This window comes from Numida meleagris, chromosome Z (assembly GCF_002078875.1).
Source record: "Numida meleagris isolate 19003 breed g44 Domestic line chromosome Z, NumMel1.0, whole genome shotgun sequence".
NCBI lineage: Eukaryota > Metazoa > Chordata > Aves > Galliformes > Numididae > Numida > Numida meleagris.
The window spans coordinates 10,711,820-10,729,917 of NC_034438.1; the positions used below are offsets into that span (position 1 = coordinate 10,711,820).

At 37.7% G+C, this 18,098-nt stretch overlaps 1 protein-coding gene across 7 annotated transcripts in view; it reads left to right on the forward strand.

The window, feature by feature from the left end:
- The window catches only part of RAI14 (retinoic acid induced 14), a 100,720-nt gene extending 82,720 nt beyond the window's left edge, over positions 1-18,000 (forward strand). For 2 of the 7 annotated variants that reach the window (XM_021380337.1, XM_021380338.1), the window contains exons 6-18: positions 1,549-1,606; positions 2,331-2,401; positions 3,851-3,966; positions 6,113-6,291; positions 6,908-6,936; positions 7,911-7,997; positions 8,626-8,703; positions 10,653-10,713; positions 11,049-11,167; positions 11,679-13,205; positions 13,997-14,146; positions 15,682-15,747; positions 16,005-18,000. In XM_021380337.1, coding sequence (XP_021236012.1) covers positions 1,549-1,606; positions 2,331-2,401; positions 3,851-3,966; positions 6,113-6,291; positions 6,908-6,936; positions 7,911-7,997; positions 8,626-8,703; positions 10,653-10,713; positions 11,049-11,167; positions 11,679-13,205; positions 13,997-14,146; positions 15,682-15,747; positions 16,005-16,082 — 2,619 coding nt within the window. In that variant the 3' untranslated portion in view covers positions 16,083-18,000. The remainder of the gene's footprint in view (positions 1-1,548; positions 1,607-2,330; positions 2,402-3,850; positions 3,967-6,112; positions 6,292-6,907; positions 6,937-7,910; positions 7,998-8,625; positions 8,704-10,652; positions 10,714-11,048; positions 11,168-11,678; positions 13,206-13,996; positions 14,147-15,681; positions 15,748-16,004) is intronic. The other 5 variants (XM_021380339.1, XM_021380340.1, XM_021380342.1 and 2 more) reach the window with 5 other exon arrangements.

Here is an 18,098-nt window from a genome sequence, read left to right on the forward strand (position 1 = left end):
AGGAGGGATGTCCATCTCAACTCCATTTCAGAAAGACAGGTAAATTCTGGTCATGGGGGTGATCAGACTAATGGGTCAGATTTTTAGGAGTGTAGACTTATCAATAAGACTGTGACTAAGAATTTGGATGAAATAATGAGCCTACAAAATAACACTGCATGACTGCAGTGGTACAGAAAGAAATTGGATCCCATATCTCAACCACAAAATTCTTTTCATCTGGTTACTTCAGGGCTCTCCAATTCAGTTGTGACTGATCTCTCAATGACTCTTATTATATTGGGTCCAACTTCACTGATTACCACTCATTGTATTTACTGGCATCACTACACCTCTCCGGGTGTTCTTGCACACTTGGAAGAGGTCATCTTTAAGCAAGGAGACCTTCAGCTTTGGGATTTCATTAGAAAAATCTACTAATTCTGGAGGAAACCCATTTAGAACATAAACAGTGACATCAAGCTGTCATTAATTGTATCGCATGCAGCAGCATGCAATCAATGCAGCAGATGAATGAGTTTAGTTTATTACCAAAAATTTGCTGCCCATTTACCTGACAACTACGACCAGGGAGTACTTTTGTTGATGTTTTGTTAATTTTATTACAAAGTGCATTTCTAAACAAGTTTCTAAGTGTAAACCCTTTGTTAATAGTCTCCAGTTCTCTTGGACAATGCTGTCGTGCTCTTTGAAATGCTTTGTTGCTTCTGTCAACTGGCTTTGTCATAAAAGCTCTTTCTACATATAAGAAATGTCTAATCTTAATGTAGATAACCATTTTACACAGAATGAATCTTTAGTTTTTTATTATAAAATTTGGTAATTTACATGAAACTGTTTACCTGGGAAATCAAGGAAGTACTGGAGGTGGTGCTACACCTGAAAGTCAGACTATCTAATATTTGATTTTAGAAATCTATTATTTCAGTGTGATATCCTTATTTGCCATAAACTGAAAATAAAATTTTCTCTACCAAAGTGAGTCTGGATAAAGATTTGTGATTCGATATTTTTATGTTTAGTACTTTAAAGTCTAGCTTGATCAGTAGTAGCAGGTGGCTTAAAATACTATGAAACGTAACTGGATAGTAGATGCTTTAGATCTTACAAATGAAAACAGAGTGTTATTTCCTTCAACAGAAACAACTTGGGACTAATTGCCTTAGAATACAGTTGCTTTAGCTCACAGTAGAATGTAAAATAGGAAGCCTCTCTGAGGCATGGAAGTCAAATTCTTAACTTGTTGGTTTTCAGATATGAATTGTTCTAAAACTGTAATTATTTTTTTAGGTACATCTCCTTCAACGTGCATGTTTACTGTGACTGCAGTATAAGCTATTAACAAGAAAGGATAGTCGAGATCGGTAGAGAGTAAAGCTGTGTCTTTCATCAGTATTCTTGTTCATTTCTGTTGTATGGACTGAACTTTCTGGAGTAGTTCATAAAACTATTCTCCGGCATGTTCAGCTCTCTGTTCTCCTCATCACGTGTGTTTTATTTTTTTGATGTTTGTCTAATTGTTTTTTTTCTCCTTTCTGAACTGTGTAGTATAAATGTTCTGTATACAGCACTGACAACTGTGGGAAAACAGCTTTACATTATGCAGGTAACTTCTTTGATGAAAGCATGCACCATCTATTTTGTTATGCTTGATATTCTCAGCTCTTGACTGGGTAGAGCTTTTTACTGATTGGAAAAATAGAGGGCAGAATGGTGAACTATATTAAAACGGGCTTCATTTCTGCTCTGTCATTCCCTTTTCTTGTCTTTTTTTTTTTAATTTTTGCTGGCTTTCTTTTACGAATCTTTTGATTTTATTTCCAACTTAAGATCACACTTTTTGAAACACCTGCATTTTTAATCTGGCAATGAAAATGTATGTACTTTTGTAAAATTAATATATTATTGATTAATTGAAGATTTTAGTCGCTGAGTGTTGCATATCTATTCTCACAGATGACAAATTATGGACATTTTTAGATAAATACTCTGAATAGTGAATTTTAGTTAATTAGTCAGCAAGTACACTCTTGCAAGTGCAGAGCCACTGAAAGACTTAAAAAGTAAGATTAGATTGATTCTGATTTCAGTATTTAAAGATTATGTGTTCTGGTGTTAATATGGACAATAAAAGTCGGTTTTGTTTCTGCATATAGCTTGGTCTTCATCCTATTTGTCTTCCTTTCCTTCTTTCTTAAAAATAGAGAGATACAGTTTAATCAGTTTTTCCTGAACCCCACTGTAATGCTACAGTATTGCAAGTGTTAGCGTGGAACACAAATTTCATAAAATGAAGTTTAATGGATTTTCATGCTTTTTACTTCTTTTAGCGACATGTGGTTATCTTCAGGCAGTTCAACTTCTCTGTGAACACAAATGTCCAATTAACATCAAAGATTTGGTGCGTACCTCTTCTCTTTGTGCTTTTCTCAAAGCTTTTACTACCCTCCACTTCAATCAAGCTCAAGTACTGCACTTCAAACTACTACTGCTCTTCTATTTAATTTTGGATTTCTCTGACAATGTTCCTTTTGTGGCTTTCCATAGCATAGCACTTCACTGTGAGACACTAGTGGCAAGGTTTGCTGCTAGTTAAATTGCAAGACTCTTAGAAGTAGCTAGAATTAATTTGGATATATTCAAGACATGATTAAAAGTTGACTTCATTGACTCCAGTAGGCTTTGAGAAAGACCATTATGTGGGCCCTTCAGGTACTGTGAAATGCTCAGAAGAAAAATAACCTGAGTATGGTAAACCTGGGGGAAAAAATATACTTAATGTAAAGTAAAGGCTAAGGGACAGTACACCAACTAGCACAAAACACCTAAAAACAGTCAGATCTATATTTGGGAATTATGCAGCTGCCTGTCAGAAAACTCTCTGATAAAGGGACCTGACAGAAATTAGAAAAAAAAAAGAGAGAGGAGGGGAGCAGTAAAATATGTCATCTTTTTTTTTAATTATTTTTTTTTATTAATTGTTTTGTTTGTATAGTAGTTTGGAGGTTAGAGATCTTTTCTTATCTGGTCTTTTTGGTATATTAAAACAACAATCACAAAGATTAGACCTGAAATTTCAGCAGATATATTTTAAAGACCAAAAAGATTTTCTAATCATGAGAAGAGAAGGCTGTGGGAGAATGTTTTACGTCCTCAACTACATCATGAGTAATCATAAAGAAGATAGAGCCAAACTGACCTCAGAAATTGTGACAAGTAGCAGTCGCAAATTGGGCAGCGGAGCTAGTTGGGAAATTCCAGTTATGTTTTAAGGAAGAAAATAATTCTTACCACCCAGGTGGTGAAACACTGGAAATGGGACTGAGAGACATCATGCTTTCTCTGTCCTTGGACGTGCTTAAAATCTGATTGGACAAGTCCATGAGCAGTGTACCATAATGTGAAGTTTGCCTTGCTTTTGACTGAAGACAAAGAGGAAGAAATGCCAAATGCTTTCTAAAGGTGTCTTCCAACTGCAGTTATTCTGTGATTCTATGAAATGTTGTGGTTTTGCGTTGTACTTAGTTAAAGTTATCCTTTTGTTGTGGAGATATCCATAGGAATTGCACAGTTGCAAAATCACCATGTTGTAGCATTAAGCAAACAGAAAAGGGAGTACAGACAGCAAAAAGCGTTCCTATTCTTGATGCTTTGCTGAGTGAATCCATCCCCTGTGGTCAAGGAAGGGATTAAATACAGACAGCTACATTTAAAATACACAAGAAAAATGTACAGATAGTGCCTTGTTTGTGCTGTGTAGAAGAAAAGTTTGTATCTGACCTTTGAACCTCAGAGTAGTATTTGTAAGTTGTCAAATCATTGTTTATGGTTTCTTTAAATGCATTCCTAGGATGGGAACATACCTCTGCTGCTTGCAGTACAAAATGGCCATACAGAAGTCTGTAAATACCTTCTGGATCACGGAGCAGATGTCAACACAAGGGATAAAAATGGAAGGTACAGCAGGTTAACATCACCATGTTAATTCTTTCCTAAGGCTGACTGTCAAACGAAGTTCTCTACCCAAAATACTCATTACATGAAGTAATGACCCCAGTACTAGAGAACATGAGTACTAGACGTTGTTGAGAAGGCTTATGGAATTCTGCCTAATGAGAAAAGCAAAACAGAAACTAAATAACACTAAAAAGAGGTAAACTGTAACTTTTCCTTGGGTTACCAGAGCAGAAAATCCCATTTTAAAATCATTCCTGCAGGAATCTGATTTAACCCACACATCGCTTTGTATATGTCCCATATTTTCAATGCTGCTCTCTCTGTTCTTGGCCTGAGTTAGTTTTGCCAACTTAAATCCTAAGCTATTACTTGGAAGTGACATCCAGGAGGAGCTCTTGTTTCTAATGTAACACAGCCACAGCAGTGAGAAAAAAATTCTGTAAAGCTATATAGTGGAGATGCTGTCTTCTCAAAAGACACCATTTAGATACTTATTGCATTAATATAAATATAGTGTGTGATAGACATCTGGTATTTCAGAATATTGTTGTTAAATCAGAACATTCTTATTGTGGAAAAATGGACTTGCTTTGATGATACTGACAAAGTTTTGTAAATATTTGGTGAAACTGAAAAGGTAGGGCAGGATGCTGAGAACACTTGGCACTTACAACTAGTAGCTATTATTATTATGTGATACAGTGCCCATACTGTTCTTCGCAAGCGTGTGAAAGGATAAGACTGGGCCTAGCTTAGTTTATATGAGTTCAAAGTTTTATTACTCCACTGTTTGTTTTAAGTTGGTTAAAGAAAACCCCTTTGTCTTCTTGGTTGGTTTGAATGGCCTCATTGGTACTCTGATCTTGAGGTGTTACCTGCTCTGGGACCTCCACCTTTCCCTCACTAGCTTGCTTACAATCAACGGACAGTGTTAACAGTTTGTAGCTAGATTGGATGAAGGCATTTCTGTTATAGATAAGACAGAATGTGCAAAGTACTGTGTGTGCAAGCAAGAAAAAGCACTCTAATACCCCCTTTCCTAATGGCAAGGAGAATGACTACTCTGGTATCTCCACAAAAAATGGTTATATTTTTAATGAAAAATCAGATGTCTTAATGGAGGGGAAAGGGATAGTGTTTGAAAATGGCATGATCAATTCCCTCTTTTGTCTAGACTAAACTGGCTGTTTTGGTATCTGAAACTATCCCTGTAGAACTGTTGTCCAAGTTACTACTCAACACAACTTTTTAGCACAATACTGCAACAGCCATCACTTTTCCAGGGGTCGCTGTTACAAAGAGTATGTTTAATTGATCAGTGAAATGATTGTCTTAATATCTAGCAAACATTATCACTGTAGTAACTGTTAGTTTCATATGTATTTGCCAGTGAATTTGTCCAGCCTTCTAAGTGTGTATTCACGTGAAAAAAGGGAGATTATGCTGTGACAGGAAAGCAATATTAGCACATGCTTGAAAGTGGAATTTTCTGTCTGTAATTATGCTGTATGTATCTTATGATCCCTGCAAGTCACTGAGGAAAAGGAAATAAAACCTTTTAGGAAAACACTCCTGTATGTTATCCCCACTGTAGGATCTGACACTGTCTAGCTGCCCCGTGTTGGAGAGGGCATTGATTGTGCTCTAAGGAGATTTTTTTGTTTATTTTTCTTAAAAAATGGGCAAGATTTAAGGTGAAACACACCTCAAAGTCTCGGTGAAGAGTTTTGAGAGATTCCTTTGGCTTTTGGAATGATACGTCTCTATTTTGCCAAAAAGCAACATGTGAAAAGGAGAGAAATGATGAAATAATGGCTTTTATGTTGTAATTGGAGTGAGACAGTGAAATTTGATAGTCTGACTTTATTCTGCAGCCAGCTTTCCTCTTAGCCTCAGGAACCCATTTTTAAAAATGTTTGTAAACACTAGCAAAGCATAACAGGTTTTTGCAGAAGGTCCAGCTGGGATATATGGGGAATGAAGAGTAGGAAAGTGTTTATGTGGAGAAATGATGGTTACATGTATATTTCAAGGTACATGGTGATAAAATCTTGGTCTTCATTGCACAATACCTGTCACATTTTTTGTCCTGAAAAAATGAGCTGCTGCTTCAAAAATTTCTCTTGACATTTTTACCCTTGTTTCTTTTGTCCAGAACTGCTTTGATGATGGCTTGTGAAGCTGGTAGCCTTAACATGGTGGAAGCGTTCCTTAGGAAAGGTGCAGATGTCAGTTTAGTAGACGTCTTTGGGCAGAATGCCCTGCATTACTCCAAGATCTCTGAGAATGCAGGAATCCAGAACCTGCTATCATCAAAAATATATCAGGATGTGGGTATGTAAGAGATTCTGATCTGCAGTTTATCACTTTGAATTGGCTACTTGTATGTGTAGCAACAAACAAATATACTTCATGGAGTAACTTGAAAAATTTCAAAAGCTGTCTTCAAAATGGCCTAGTTGAAGCTTCCCAAAACAGGAAAATGAGACACTTGCTACATATGGTTAATATCTAACGAGATTAGATATTCAGGAGGTGTTCTGGAGAAAGAAAGGTAAGCTGATGAAGAAGCATGACGAAATATTGCTTAGAATTTGAAGTAGATCCTCTTTATGATTTGAAGAAGTAAGTTCAGCTCCTCAGTGAAAGAGTTCAGAAGGAACTAATGCAGACAGGGCTTTATGGTCAAGCTAAAACAGATCTCTGAAGTAGGAAGCTGAGGTAAAGAACAGTGAGAGACTATAGGAGAAGCAGAATTATCACAATCCTTTGAATTTTATATCAGTATATCAGGATAAAACATGAATGGAATTCTGAAATACTGCTTAGATTTCAAACAGATTCAAAAGACAAACAATTTATGGTGTGCGAAGTAAAGTTGGGAGATGGTTTAGAAAAATAACTTTTTCTTTGATAGCTGTTCTTACTTCTGCTTTTTTCTGCTTCACAGATGCAAAATCACCAACAAAAGCAAAGCAGGTATGTATCCTTTTGGATATAAAAATACTTGGGCTATAAAGGCTTGTAACTTGTGAAAGAATGTTAACTGACTTGACTGGTAGCAGCAGTAAATATCACTGTGAGATGTACTGCCAATGACTACTCTGTAACGTGAAAAGCTTTTGTTGCATATTTAAGAAATGTGTTTCAGGAAATTGATTTTTAAATTTAGCTTTCCTCTGAAACAGCAGCTGTCCTTCTCAATGAGAGAAGGGAGGGAAAATGCATGTATGTGTGCACATATGTACCAGGAAAATATTCCACCGTTCTCATGTGTAAGGCAGGAGCTTGGCTCTTCGACTCTATCTCTTCAAACTAATCTAGGGAAAATTCTCTTGTTTCCAAAGCAGATAACTGAAGGTTGTCCCTGGTTGCATCATACTAGTGAACCCTATCTTTGAGACTCTCAGCAGATTTAGACAGTTAAATACAGTTAAATAAGTTTCTTACATGCTTTATTTAGTATCATGATATCTTGTAGTCCAAGTGTCTTGTAGATCTGCTAGTGGCTGGAAGTTGGATGAGGATGTGATACACTGGTTCATTCTTTCACTGAATGGGGAAGTTCAGTGTTTCAGGGAGCTCAGGCAGAACCTGAAGGAAGGGAAGATGGTAATTGTTAAGAATTGCATGACTAGACTAAGAATGAATTTACAGAAGTATTTGAGATCACTAGTGCTAAACCTGTTGTCAGCTTCGGCTTTTTCACTAAATCTTGTTTGTTTTCACTGAAGCATGGATTACAAGGGAACAGATTCTTATTGTCAGGCACGTTTAATATTTTTGTGTTAATAAGGATGTAGTCTTTATATAGAAGATAAAAAGAAACTGCATGAGCTGCTAAAGTTTATATTAATGTGGGATTTTATTTTTTATTTTTTTATAAAACAACTTGCTCGGACTTTACTAACCAAACTAACAAACTTACCTTTTCTGGCTGGTGGAACTTTCAGCATGATCAAGGCTCTAAATTAAGTTCAGAAAGAAGTGGAACTCCAAAAAAACGCAAAGCCCCACCTCCTCCTATCAGTCCTATGCAGGTAAAGAAAAGACCAATCTTGAGATACTTTTAGGGGATGAAAAGTGTTTTGACTATTATGTGAATAATGTGGGCTGAATTTGCTCTGTCACTCTTATTTTATATACCTTCTTATTGTGAGTGCTTCTCCTGACATTAAGATGAAAACCTGTGTTGGTTAGGTTGACTGAGAAAATTGCTTGAAATATAGAATGGTCTGTGATACAACAGTACAAATTTTACTGTACAGGTGCTTCTTCCATCTAAAGTTGAAGGTATTGTGGTTTTGTAGACTTGCAGAAGTGAATAATTTTGTATTTTTCACATCTATGTACACATATATCCACATTTTTATATGCATTTTTAGGATAGTAAAATACTGAAACAGATTTATATAGTATCAAAATGCAACTTCACATTTAGGTTTAGAGTTAGTCTCTGTCTGTTACAACAGCTACTCTGGAAAAGTTAAACTGGCTCAGAAGAGCAATGAATGATCAAATCTGCTCTTTGAAACTTACCCAGAGTTCTGACTTGAGTTAGTGCAAGGAAAAGTATTAATGCACGTGTGTATGTCTATGTATAGCACATGTTGGAGGATTATTCCTATGAACGCATGCATATACTTATTTATATAAAATTTTTTACAGCTTAGTGATTTGTCCTCTCCACGCTCATCAACTTCAACTCCTATGACTGGAAAAGGACAGGCTTTCTTTGCTGACCAAGTATGCAATATATCAAAGTTTTTTGTTCTTACTAAGCATGGGGAAAGAAAGTGTAGCAGCTTAATAATTTAATTTGTTGACTGCTGAATGTCTGTGAATTAATTAGCTAAGTTTTAGGAAAAAAAGAATCCAAATCTACAAGGGCTGTTTTGAAAGTAATGCCTCCTATTTATTTCCATGGCAACAACAACAGTTGCAAAAAGCACAATACACATATTCTCATCTACAAAACAGTATTTTTCAACGCAGTCACCACCATTATATATGCACCTTTGCCAGCCATGAACAAGTACCTGCATGCCCCACTCGTACAAGTCTGCACCAGTGGATGTGACCCGCTGTCGCTGACACCACTGCTGAAACCCACCACCCACCTCCTCACTGTGCTTACGTCTACTGTTTGGGCTCCACAAACTGAACGTTTATGTGCCAATGAATGTCAGTGGGTGCCATCTTTTTCCTCATGGAGGAATTCAGTGAAACACCTTTGCTTCATCCACACTTCCATGTCAGATACCATTCTGTCAGACTGCCCCTCTGCTGCCATCTGTTGCACAGCAAAAAAATGTAATCATAGAATCATAAAATGGCCTGGGTTGAAAAGGACCTCAAAGATCATCGAGTTTCAACCCCCCTGCCATGGGGAGGGTTGCCAACCACTAGACCAGGCTGCCCAGAGCCACATCCAGTCTGGCCTTGAATGCCTCCAGGGATGGGGCATCCACAACCTCTCTGGGCAACCTGTGCCAGTGCGTCACCACCCTCTGCGTGAAAAACTTCCTCCTAATATCTAACCTAAACCTCCCCTGTCTCAGTTTAAAACCATTCCCCCTTGTCCTATCACTATCCACCCTCATAAACAGTCACACCCCTCCTGTTTATATGCTCCCTTCAAGTATTGGAAGGCCACAATGAGGTCTCCCCAGAGCCTTCTCTTCTCCAAGCTAAACAAGACCAGTTCCCTCACCCTTTCTTCATAGGAGAGTTGCTCCAGCCCTCTGATCATCTTGGTGGCCCTCGTCTGCACTCGTTCCAAGAACTCTGCGTCTTTCTTGTGCTGGGGCCCCAGGCCTGAACGCAGTACTGCAGATGGGGCCTCACAAGAGCCGAGTAGAGGGGGACGATCCCCTCCCTCTCCCTGCTGACCACTCCTCTTTTAATGCAGCCCAGAACATAGTTGGCCTTCCGGGCTGCCGGCGCACACTGCTGGCTCATGTCCAGCTTCTCATTCACCAGGACCCCCCAGTCCTTCTCTGCAGGGCTGCTCTCAAGGAGTTCTTCCTCCAGTTTGTACAGATACCTGGGATTGCCCTGGCCAAAGTGCAACACCTTGCACTTGGCAAGTAATAGTTCAGCCCCTACTGCCATACCACCTATATGCACCTGACATCATGAGGCAACATAGTAAAATAGGAGGCATTACTTTCGGAGCGATCATCATATTTCCATGTAATTTTAGAAAGCATGGATTACTTCAGTGTTTACTGAATATGTAAATAGAATTGTTCATAAACTAGTAAAGTATGTAGGAATATGGTTATGAAAATATTAATGGTGTGAGAGCTCATTTGCTAGTACCAGTGAGGTACATGAGATTATGTGAAGCAAAAAGCAAAGGCCCATGACAAAAAGTCATCAGTCAAATACTGGAACGTGTGCTGATACTTTCCTTATGGTATTGAAGATTTCTTTTAAGTACACTACAATATATTGCAGTTATTTATCACAGGGTCCGCAGCTTTTCAAACTATCTTTGGGACAGTTGATGCCATTTCATTAATATTAAATGAGTACTGACCACCTGCCACAATTAAACAAGACCCCAGAAACAAAAGAAATCCCTTGTGACAGGTTTCTTCCAGCATGATCTATGCTATCTTTATTTATCCTCTGTGAACTGTCCAACTTTTATCTGCTTTCTGTGAAATTATTTTCTTCTGATGTCTCAGCAGGAAGACTTCAGCTCCTTGCTTCAAGATAATAAAGACAGACTGAGTGACAGCACAGCAGGTATATGATAAAGCTTAATTCTTATTTTCTTATTTAATTAGGTGTTTTTAAGTTTTTTGAAAAGCTTAAATCTGGTCAGAAATCCTCTGTACCTTTCCACTTACAATGTGAGCCCCAATAAGTTGGAGTAACATTCTGTAATTTCATTACGAGTTCCTCACCAATACTTCCTGCTTATATTGGTTCACCTAACATTTTTTTGGGAAAATGTTCACTTTTTCACTGAACTTGATGGTCATGGAAACAAACTGTTTAATTTGAAATGTAGAGTAAGTATCTATCTCTGGGATCAGTTTGGCTTTTAAAAGCTTTGGATCTTTTTTTTTCTTCCAAAGGTGCTGACAGTTTGTTGGATGTGAGTTCTGAAACTGAACAGCAAGATCTACTTATGCTGATGCAAGCAAAAATTGCTTCTTTGACGCTACACAATAAGGAACTACAGGACAAATTACAGGTAGGGTATTTCGTGCTGTTCTAATGCTCTGCTAATTTTTTAACAGAACAAAGAGCTCCTTACCTATTTAAAGAGATGTGCTGTGAAGATAGAAAGAGCTCGTGGTGATAAGGTCATGGAGGCGCTCTGCACTGGAAGGATTAAAATTAGTATTTTGATCTTCTCACTTTTACCTTTGTTTACTACAATCATTGCATTCTAAAATACATTGATAAGAATTGTGTTAGCAGAATTTTAATTTGTCTAGCTTTGATTTCTAGTTTATGGAGAGCAACACAGACTTCCAGAAGAGGCTGGTAGTTACTGCCTTTGCCAACCCTCACCGTAGATGGTTAAGTGGGACCAGCTGGGTTTTGAGTTCTCCTGAAGATTCCTTCTGTGGTGTTTTAATTGCCCATCTCTGTGGGATGTGGCAAGAATTCCTTGCTTACTCTATTATAAAAAGGGGAAACAAAAAGAACACCATGTATTTGTTTTAATCACACATTTGTTTGGATTTATTTTTGCACAGGAAAGAGCGCCTAAAGAAGTGGATTCTACCATAGATTCTAATCATTCAACCCAAAGAGAATTTGATCAAACAGCAGATAGACAAAGTGAGTTCTCAGCTCAGGAGCTGAAGTCTACCTTAAATGCCACCCAGTCTCAGGAAAAGTTGGCAAGCCCTGGTGAAATAAAAATAAAGTACCTCCAGGAAGATATAAAGGATGCACAGAGGAAATTAGAGAATTCCGAAACCAAAAGAAAGCACTTAGAAGCTCAGGTCCAGTCTAGGGTCCCAGAAGCAGATTATTTAAATAACACAGACGTTTCAGAAAATGGCTCTGATCCTAACCTGAAAATCCAGGAAACTCAAAACAAGTATGAGGAAGCAGTGAAAGAGGTTTTAAATGTACAAAGGCAAGTGAAACTGGGTCTTGTTTCCTCTGAAAGTGAAGAAGCTTGTTCTGAGCTGAGTAAGTTGAAGGTTACATGTGAAGAAGTTGAAATGCTTAGGCAAGAATTGAAGAGAGCCTTGGAGGAAAGTGAAAGACAAAAAGAGAAAGTGAGAGAGCTACAGACAAAGTTTGAAGAAAGAGAGCAGAATGTTACAAGTAAATTGTCTGTGGAAGAATGTGAGGAAATAAAGAATTCATACTGTTCGGTTATTGATAACATTAATCAGGAGAAAGCACTGCTGATTGAGAGGTACAAAGAAGGGCAAGAGGAAATAAAAAGGCTACAGGACAAGCTGACAAATCAGACAGATTTAGAGTCTAGTGCTGAATCTGGAGAAATGAAAGATGCAATGCACAAAATGATAGATGAGCTCAACAGACAACTTAGTGAATTGTCCCAGTTGTACAAAGAAGCACAAGCAGAGCTTGAAGATTACAGGAAGAGAAAAACTCTAGATGATATAGCTGTGGACTACATACCTAGAGATGAACATGAGAAGCTGATGCAGGTAACAAATTCTTTGAAATACAAAGCAGAGAATGAGTTATTAGAAATGAAATCCCAGTACACAAAAGTTTTAGATGAAGCAGAAGAACTAAAACAGCTGTTAGACACTCAGAAACAAAACTCATTGCCAATTGCTGAGCACCAGCAGGTGATGAATGCACTTAGAACTACTGTAAAGGAAATGGAAGAAGAAATAAATGAGCTGAAAGAATTACTTACCAACAGGGAAAGTGAAGTAAGAAATCTGCAGAAGGAATTGTTAGAAGAAAAAGCTGCAATTAATGAAGCAATGGTACCCAGGGCTGCATATGAAAAACTCCAGTCTTCTTTAGAAGGTGAAGTTAGTATTTTGTCATCAAAACTGAAGGATGTAATCAAAGAGAAGGAAAATGTGTCCTTAGATGTTATGCAACTGAGAAATGAAGTTCTGCTTTTGAAAGAAGAGAAAGAAGGTATGCATAATCTGCTTGAAGCAAAGGAACGGGAGGTGACTGGCCTCCACCAAAAGTATCATCAAGCTCAAGAAGATCTTCTTGAAATGAAAAGATACTCTGAAAGTTCATCAAAGCTAGAAGAGGACAAAGATAAAAAGGTTAGTGATTGACTGCACTGGGGGAGGTAGTACATGAATTCAGACTACAAAATGTTGGATGGGTTACCTTAAGCCCTGTGCTGTGTCAAGGGTCACGCGGTGAAGAAACTTTTGAGTTCATTTTCCCATCTAAAAAAATCTGTACTTTGACAGTACTGTCTCTCAGATCTTAGACAAAGGAGTTTTTCTTTGACATATTTGACTTTACAGTTATCTTCCATCCCTGTAGAGATGCATATTTCAGTTCATGTCTTTTAAGCTCTGTTCAGGTAGGTTCACAGTATTCATGTAACTGAAGTCAAAGAAGTGTAATGTACAGCAAGAAAAGGTTCCTGGGTAGATGAGGAGACATAAAATAACAAAAAAACAGCAGAAATTAACTATTTTAAGTTTACTGCATCCTGATTTGGATCAAGTTCTATCAACATGACAACTGTTTTTCCTGTGCAACCCATTTCTTTATAAAAAGCTATGCCTTTTGCAAGTTGTGAATAGCCTGTCTGTTTGTATGTTGCTGTCTTGTGTTTAGAAGTAACATCTGCTAAGTTGTTAAATACGTTTGCTTGTAAATATTGCTCTGATTTCAGGACAATTAATACATTTTGAATGACTGCTGAGAGTGAGGTAGAGAAGCCTTATAACTCTTTGCTTACGCTGTCTCTGTTTGTCCTCTGAGTTTTCACCTTTCCCCAGCTCTTTCAGTTTGAGTCACAAATATCCCAAAGATAAGATTCATGAGAATATAGTGTGCATTCTGGCATTTAATGAAAACCTATTTTTTACCTTTCTAGATCAGTGAAATGTCCAAGGAAGTCAGCAAATTAAAAGAAGCTTTGAACAGCCTTTCTCAGCTTTCCTACTCAACCAGTGCCCCCAAAAGACAAAGTCAGCAGCTGGAAGCATTACAACAACAAGTGAAACAGCTGCAAAACCAACTGACTGTAAGTGTGGTAATTCATAAACCCACCATCACTCCCAGTTCTCCAAAGATGCACATGGCATTCTTTACTGTGCCTTATTTAAATTGCAGCACAATGACTACAAGAAAGAGTTTTCATCCAGAGATTTTATAATGCTCTGATACACTTAAGATTCCGCAGGTCACTTATTAATTGTTCTTCAGAAATAATCTAACTAAAGAAAACTATTTTCCTGAATATGTTTCTTCAGATCAGTAATGGAGCAAAGTGCCTGCACTCATAGTAGAATGTAGTGACCAGATCTGCTGTTGAGATTCTGATTTGTGAAAAATATGGCCACTGTGCAGTGGATTAAAGTTTTGTGCATTCTCAGGATCATGTAGATTTATTATAAGCTGAAATCTTCCTAGGTTTTTTTTGTTTGTTTTTAAGCTAAAATAAGTTTGACTTTTTGGAAGAAAATAGTCCTTGAAGGTGTGAAGCTTCAAATCAAGCAAGACCATCTGTTTATAGGGAGCACGGCTTATTTTCTGAAATTCTGAAATGCATAGAGACTTTTAAGATTGTACCTGTTCGTGCATCCAAGGCACAGTCTTCTAAGTCAGGCTGAGGCATAACTGCTATTTTCAAGAGCTCGCCTGACCAAAGAAGCATTATCATTCACTTTAGAGGAGGTGAGAAGAAGGTATTTCTGGCTTCTCAGGAAGAAAGTAAGGCAGATGGAGGATTTAATATGCACATTGTCCAGAAAAAAAAATCCCTTGCAGTGGGGAGAAATAATTCAGTAGATAGTTAATAGGTAGATAGCATCCTGTCACTGTAAAGGCCAGTGAGTGTCTCTTGTTCCAGTCACGTCAAGTCTGTAAAGAGCCCCTTCATTTCCTGTTGCTCAAGCACCAGGAAAGTAGTGTGAAGTGCAGATGCACGATGTGTTAGGGGAGTGGGTAGGATGTTAAACAGGAGAGAAGCATTCATCCCTTCTCTTACACTGGCTTTCCCAACAGCATCTGTCCAAACATTTATTTGGAAAGATTGCTTCTGGTGTGTGGCAGTCTGATCATGACAAAGAAGGCTGGATTTCCCTGTTTGGATGTATAGTGGTTAACAGAGGATTTAATGGATTAAGACATTTGGAAGCATCTCTTTCCCTGAGAAGGCATTTGCTGACAGATGGGTTGCTGACATTAGGAAAAGACACCATTGCAGCCAAGGGTTGGTTTGTCAGAATATTGTCATCTTTCCTCTGCTTTGTTTTCTGATAAACTTATAAACTGAGTATGTTCTCGTTTCACATCTTTACACTCAGTGGTTTGTACCACTGATACCATCTTACTAACTTTTTTACAGAGGCGGGTACGATTACAGTATTTCTGTGGACTGTTTCCCAGCAAACTATGTTTGGGACAGCTAGCAGCATAAAAGAGTGTTTGAACTGGTCTTCCATGCATGCATTAGATGATTGCTCATATTTTTGCAGAGCTTCCTACATCTGGCTGAGGATTTCTGAATTGAGCAGTTCTGAATGCTCTGTGACTTTCTGCTTAACTATTTTCTAGGAAACGAAGAAACAACATCAGGAAACTGTGTCAGTTTACAGGATGCATCTTCTCTATGCCGTGCAGGTAAGGCTAGGTGTTACTGGTTACACAGTATTGGTATTTTAATGGCAGATTTTTCTGCTGCAGAACTATTAAGAACATTGCAGGCTATATTAAAGACATAGGGCCCCAAGTTTCTGACTGTGTAAGCACAAATATATCACTGCTGTCTTTTGGGAATGGATCTAATTACTGTACCTTAGAAATAGTTCGCAAATTTCTTTAAGGAGCCAAGAAATATTTTAATTCAATCATCTTTCCTTCTTTCTTCCCTTGTCTAGGGTCAAATGGATGAAGATGTCCAGAAGGTGCTTAAACAAATTTTATCAATGTGCAAAAGCCAATCACAGAAAAAGTAAACAAAAAAAGCAAATCTCCCCATTTCTATTAATACTGTTGTGGGTGTTTATCTAGATTTGCCTTAACATAAGATTTAAAATTGGCATTTTGCTGCTTTTTTGTTGTTGTTTGTGAGGTGGATTTGTTTGTCTGTCTCTACTACTTTCCATGTGCATCTGCATTGCAGTAACTAAACACATGCCTGCTTTTCATATCCAAAATGCAAGTATGTTCTTCAGACTTAGGCCACTCCATGTCTTGTTTACTCTGAAAGTACTTTCTAGCTTCCTGCAAGAGAGAGGCAAGCACTCATGTCACCTGGATAATGGTGAAATTCTCCATAAGGACTCCTGCACTGTGTATAAGCTGCATCTTGTTAATGGGGATATTTTAATTGCTTGATGGTGCAGCACTTACTTAGATTCCAGACATTTTGCCACATGCAGTCTTTGGCAGAGCAGAAGTGAGCCTTGCAGCAGCGAGCAGAAGTAGATCTTTATGGTGAGCCAGAACATCCAACAGCTCTACTTTGTAACCTAATTTTATTTAAGATTAGCACACCATAATGTGGCTGTCCCTACCCATCCAATGCACTGAGTACACAAAAATCCTACCATGCTTCATAATTTCCTTGAATAAATAATTTCCTTGAACTGAAACTATTTCAAAAGGTAAAATAACTAGTTTATTAAAGTTTTCTGTACAAACAACTACTTATAATAGGTTTAGCTATCTATGCAAGTGTTGGCCATGAAGCTCAGGAACAAAACCAGAACATATTACTTTAGACAAGGGATTCTAGTGAACACAGGATGTTTACAGTGAATGTCAATGCCTCATACTTCCTAACCTCACTTTTGTAAAGATCTTCTCTTCAGTCTATTTTTATTGGCCCTCTAATTAATTTTTTTGTAACTAAACCATTTTTTCTACATAATATTTGCATTAAGCTTATTAACAAATATTTTTAGATAATCGTGTATTAGAATTCCTTTTTATACCCCCAAGTATTCAGTAATAGTGAAGCATAGAGAAGTGTTCCCAGTTTGAACAAGATCGGTACAGAATAATAGACCTGTCTGTCAGCGTGGTCCAGAGCAGTGAGGTGTAAAATGCAATTCAGCCTGATGTGTCAACAAGTGTAGAAATGGTAGGTAGAGAACTCCAGAGGAAATCAAAAATCCCTGTATGTTGTTTCTAGAGGCCAGGGGCATCAAGAAAGCTTTTGTCAGCACTTTCAGATTTAGAAATCAAATAAAAATATCCGTTGTGGTTTAGTATGAAGTTGTGGAAAACATTTTCTAAGCATACACTGCACTTGAGGGTATAACCATTCAACTTATCTTGCAGCTTCACTGTGGTATTTGTTTTCTCCCTGCTAGTGGATACATCTCTATTAGAGAAATCTCCAGAGCTGTATGACCTGTGAAGTTAATATAGAGTCATAATATGACAAGACCCAGCAGTGCCAGAGGGTGGCTGGACTCGTTGTGCACTTATATCAGATAATTCCTAACCCCGGCAAAACTAAATTGGATTTTTAAAACGAATCAACAAACAAAACACACCTCTGCATCAGTTAGACCTTGGTGTTACTTTTCTTGGGTGGTTTAACTAGTGCCTGCTTATTTTGGACAGTATTTTCTAGTTAGGTGGTTTTGAAAATGCTCCAAAGAAATGTGAAGAAAATTTTGCTGCAGCACTTCAGAATGAAGAACAAAATTTTAAGCATGCTACTGCTGCAAAGTATAAAACTTGGTGAACCATTTTGTAGGTTGCCTGATGGATTTAGTCTTCTACCTTGTTTTGGTTCGTATATTTATTACAATTATCTTTGTGGAATATTGAAAATTATACACTACAGCATAGCAAGTTTCTTTATATGTAATTTACAAGAACTTTCCTTATGCAGCAAATAAACTATTTCCAATTTTTTCATGTTGGTTCTTTTTGTGACTTTGCTACTTTTTTTTTATTGAGGGAAATCTCGCTACACTCTCTGCTTTACTGTAGTACAGATGTGTTCTATATTCTAT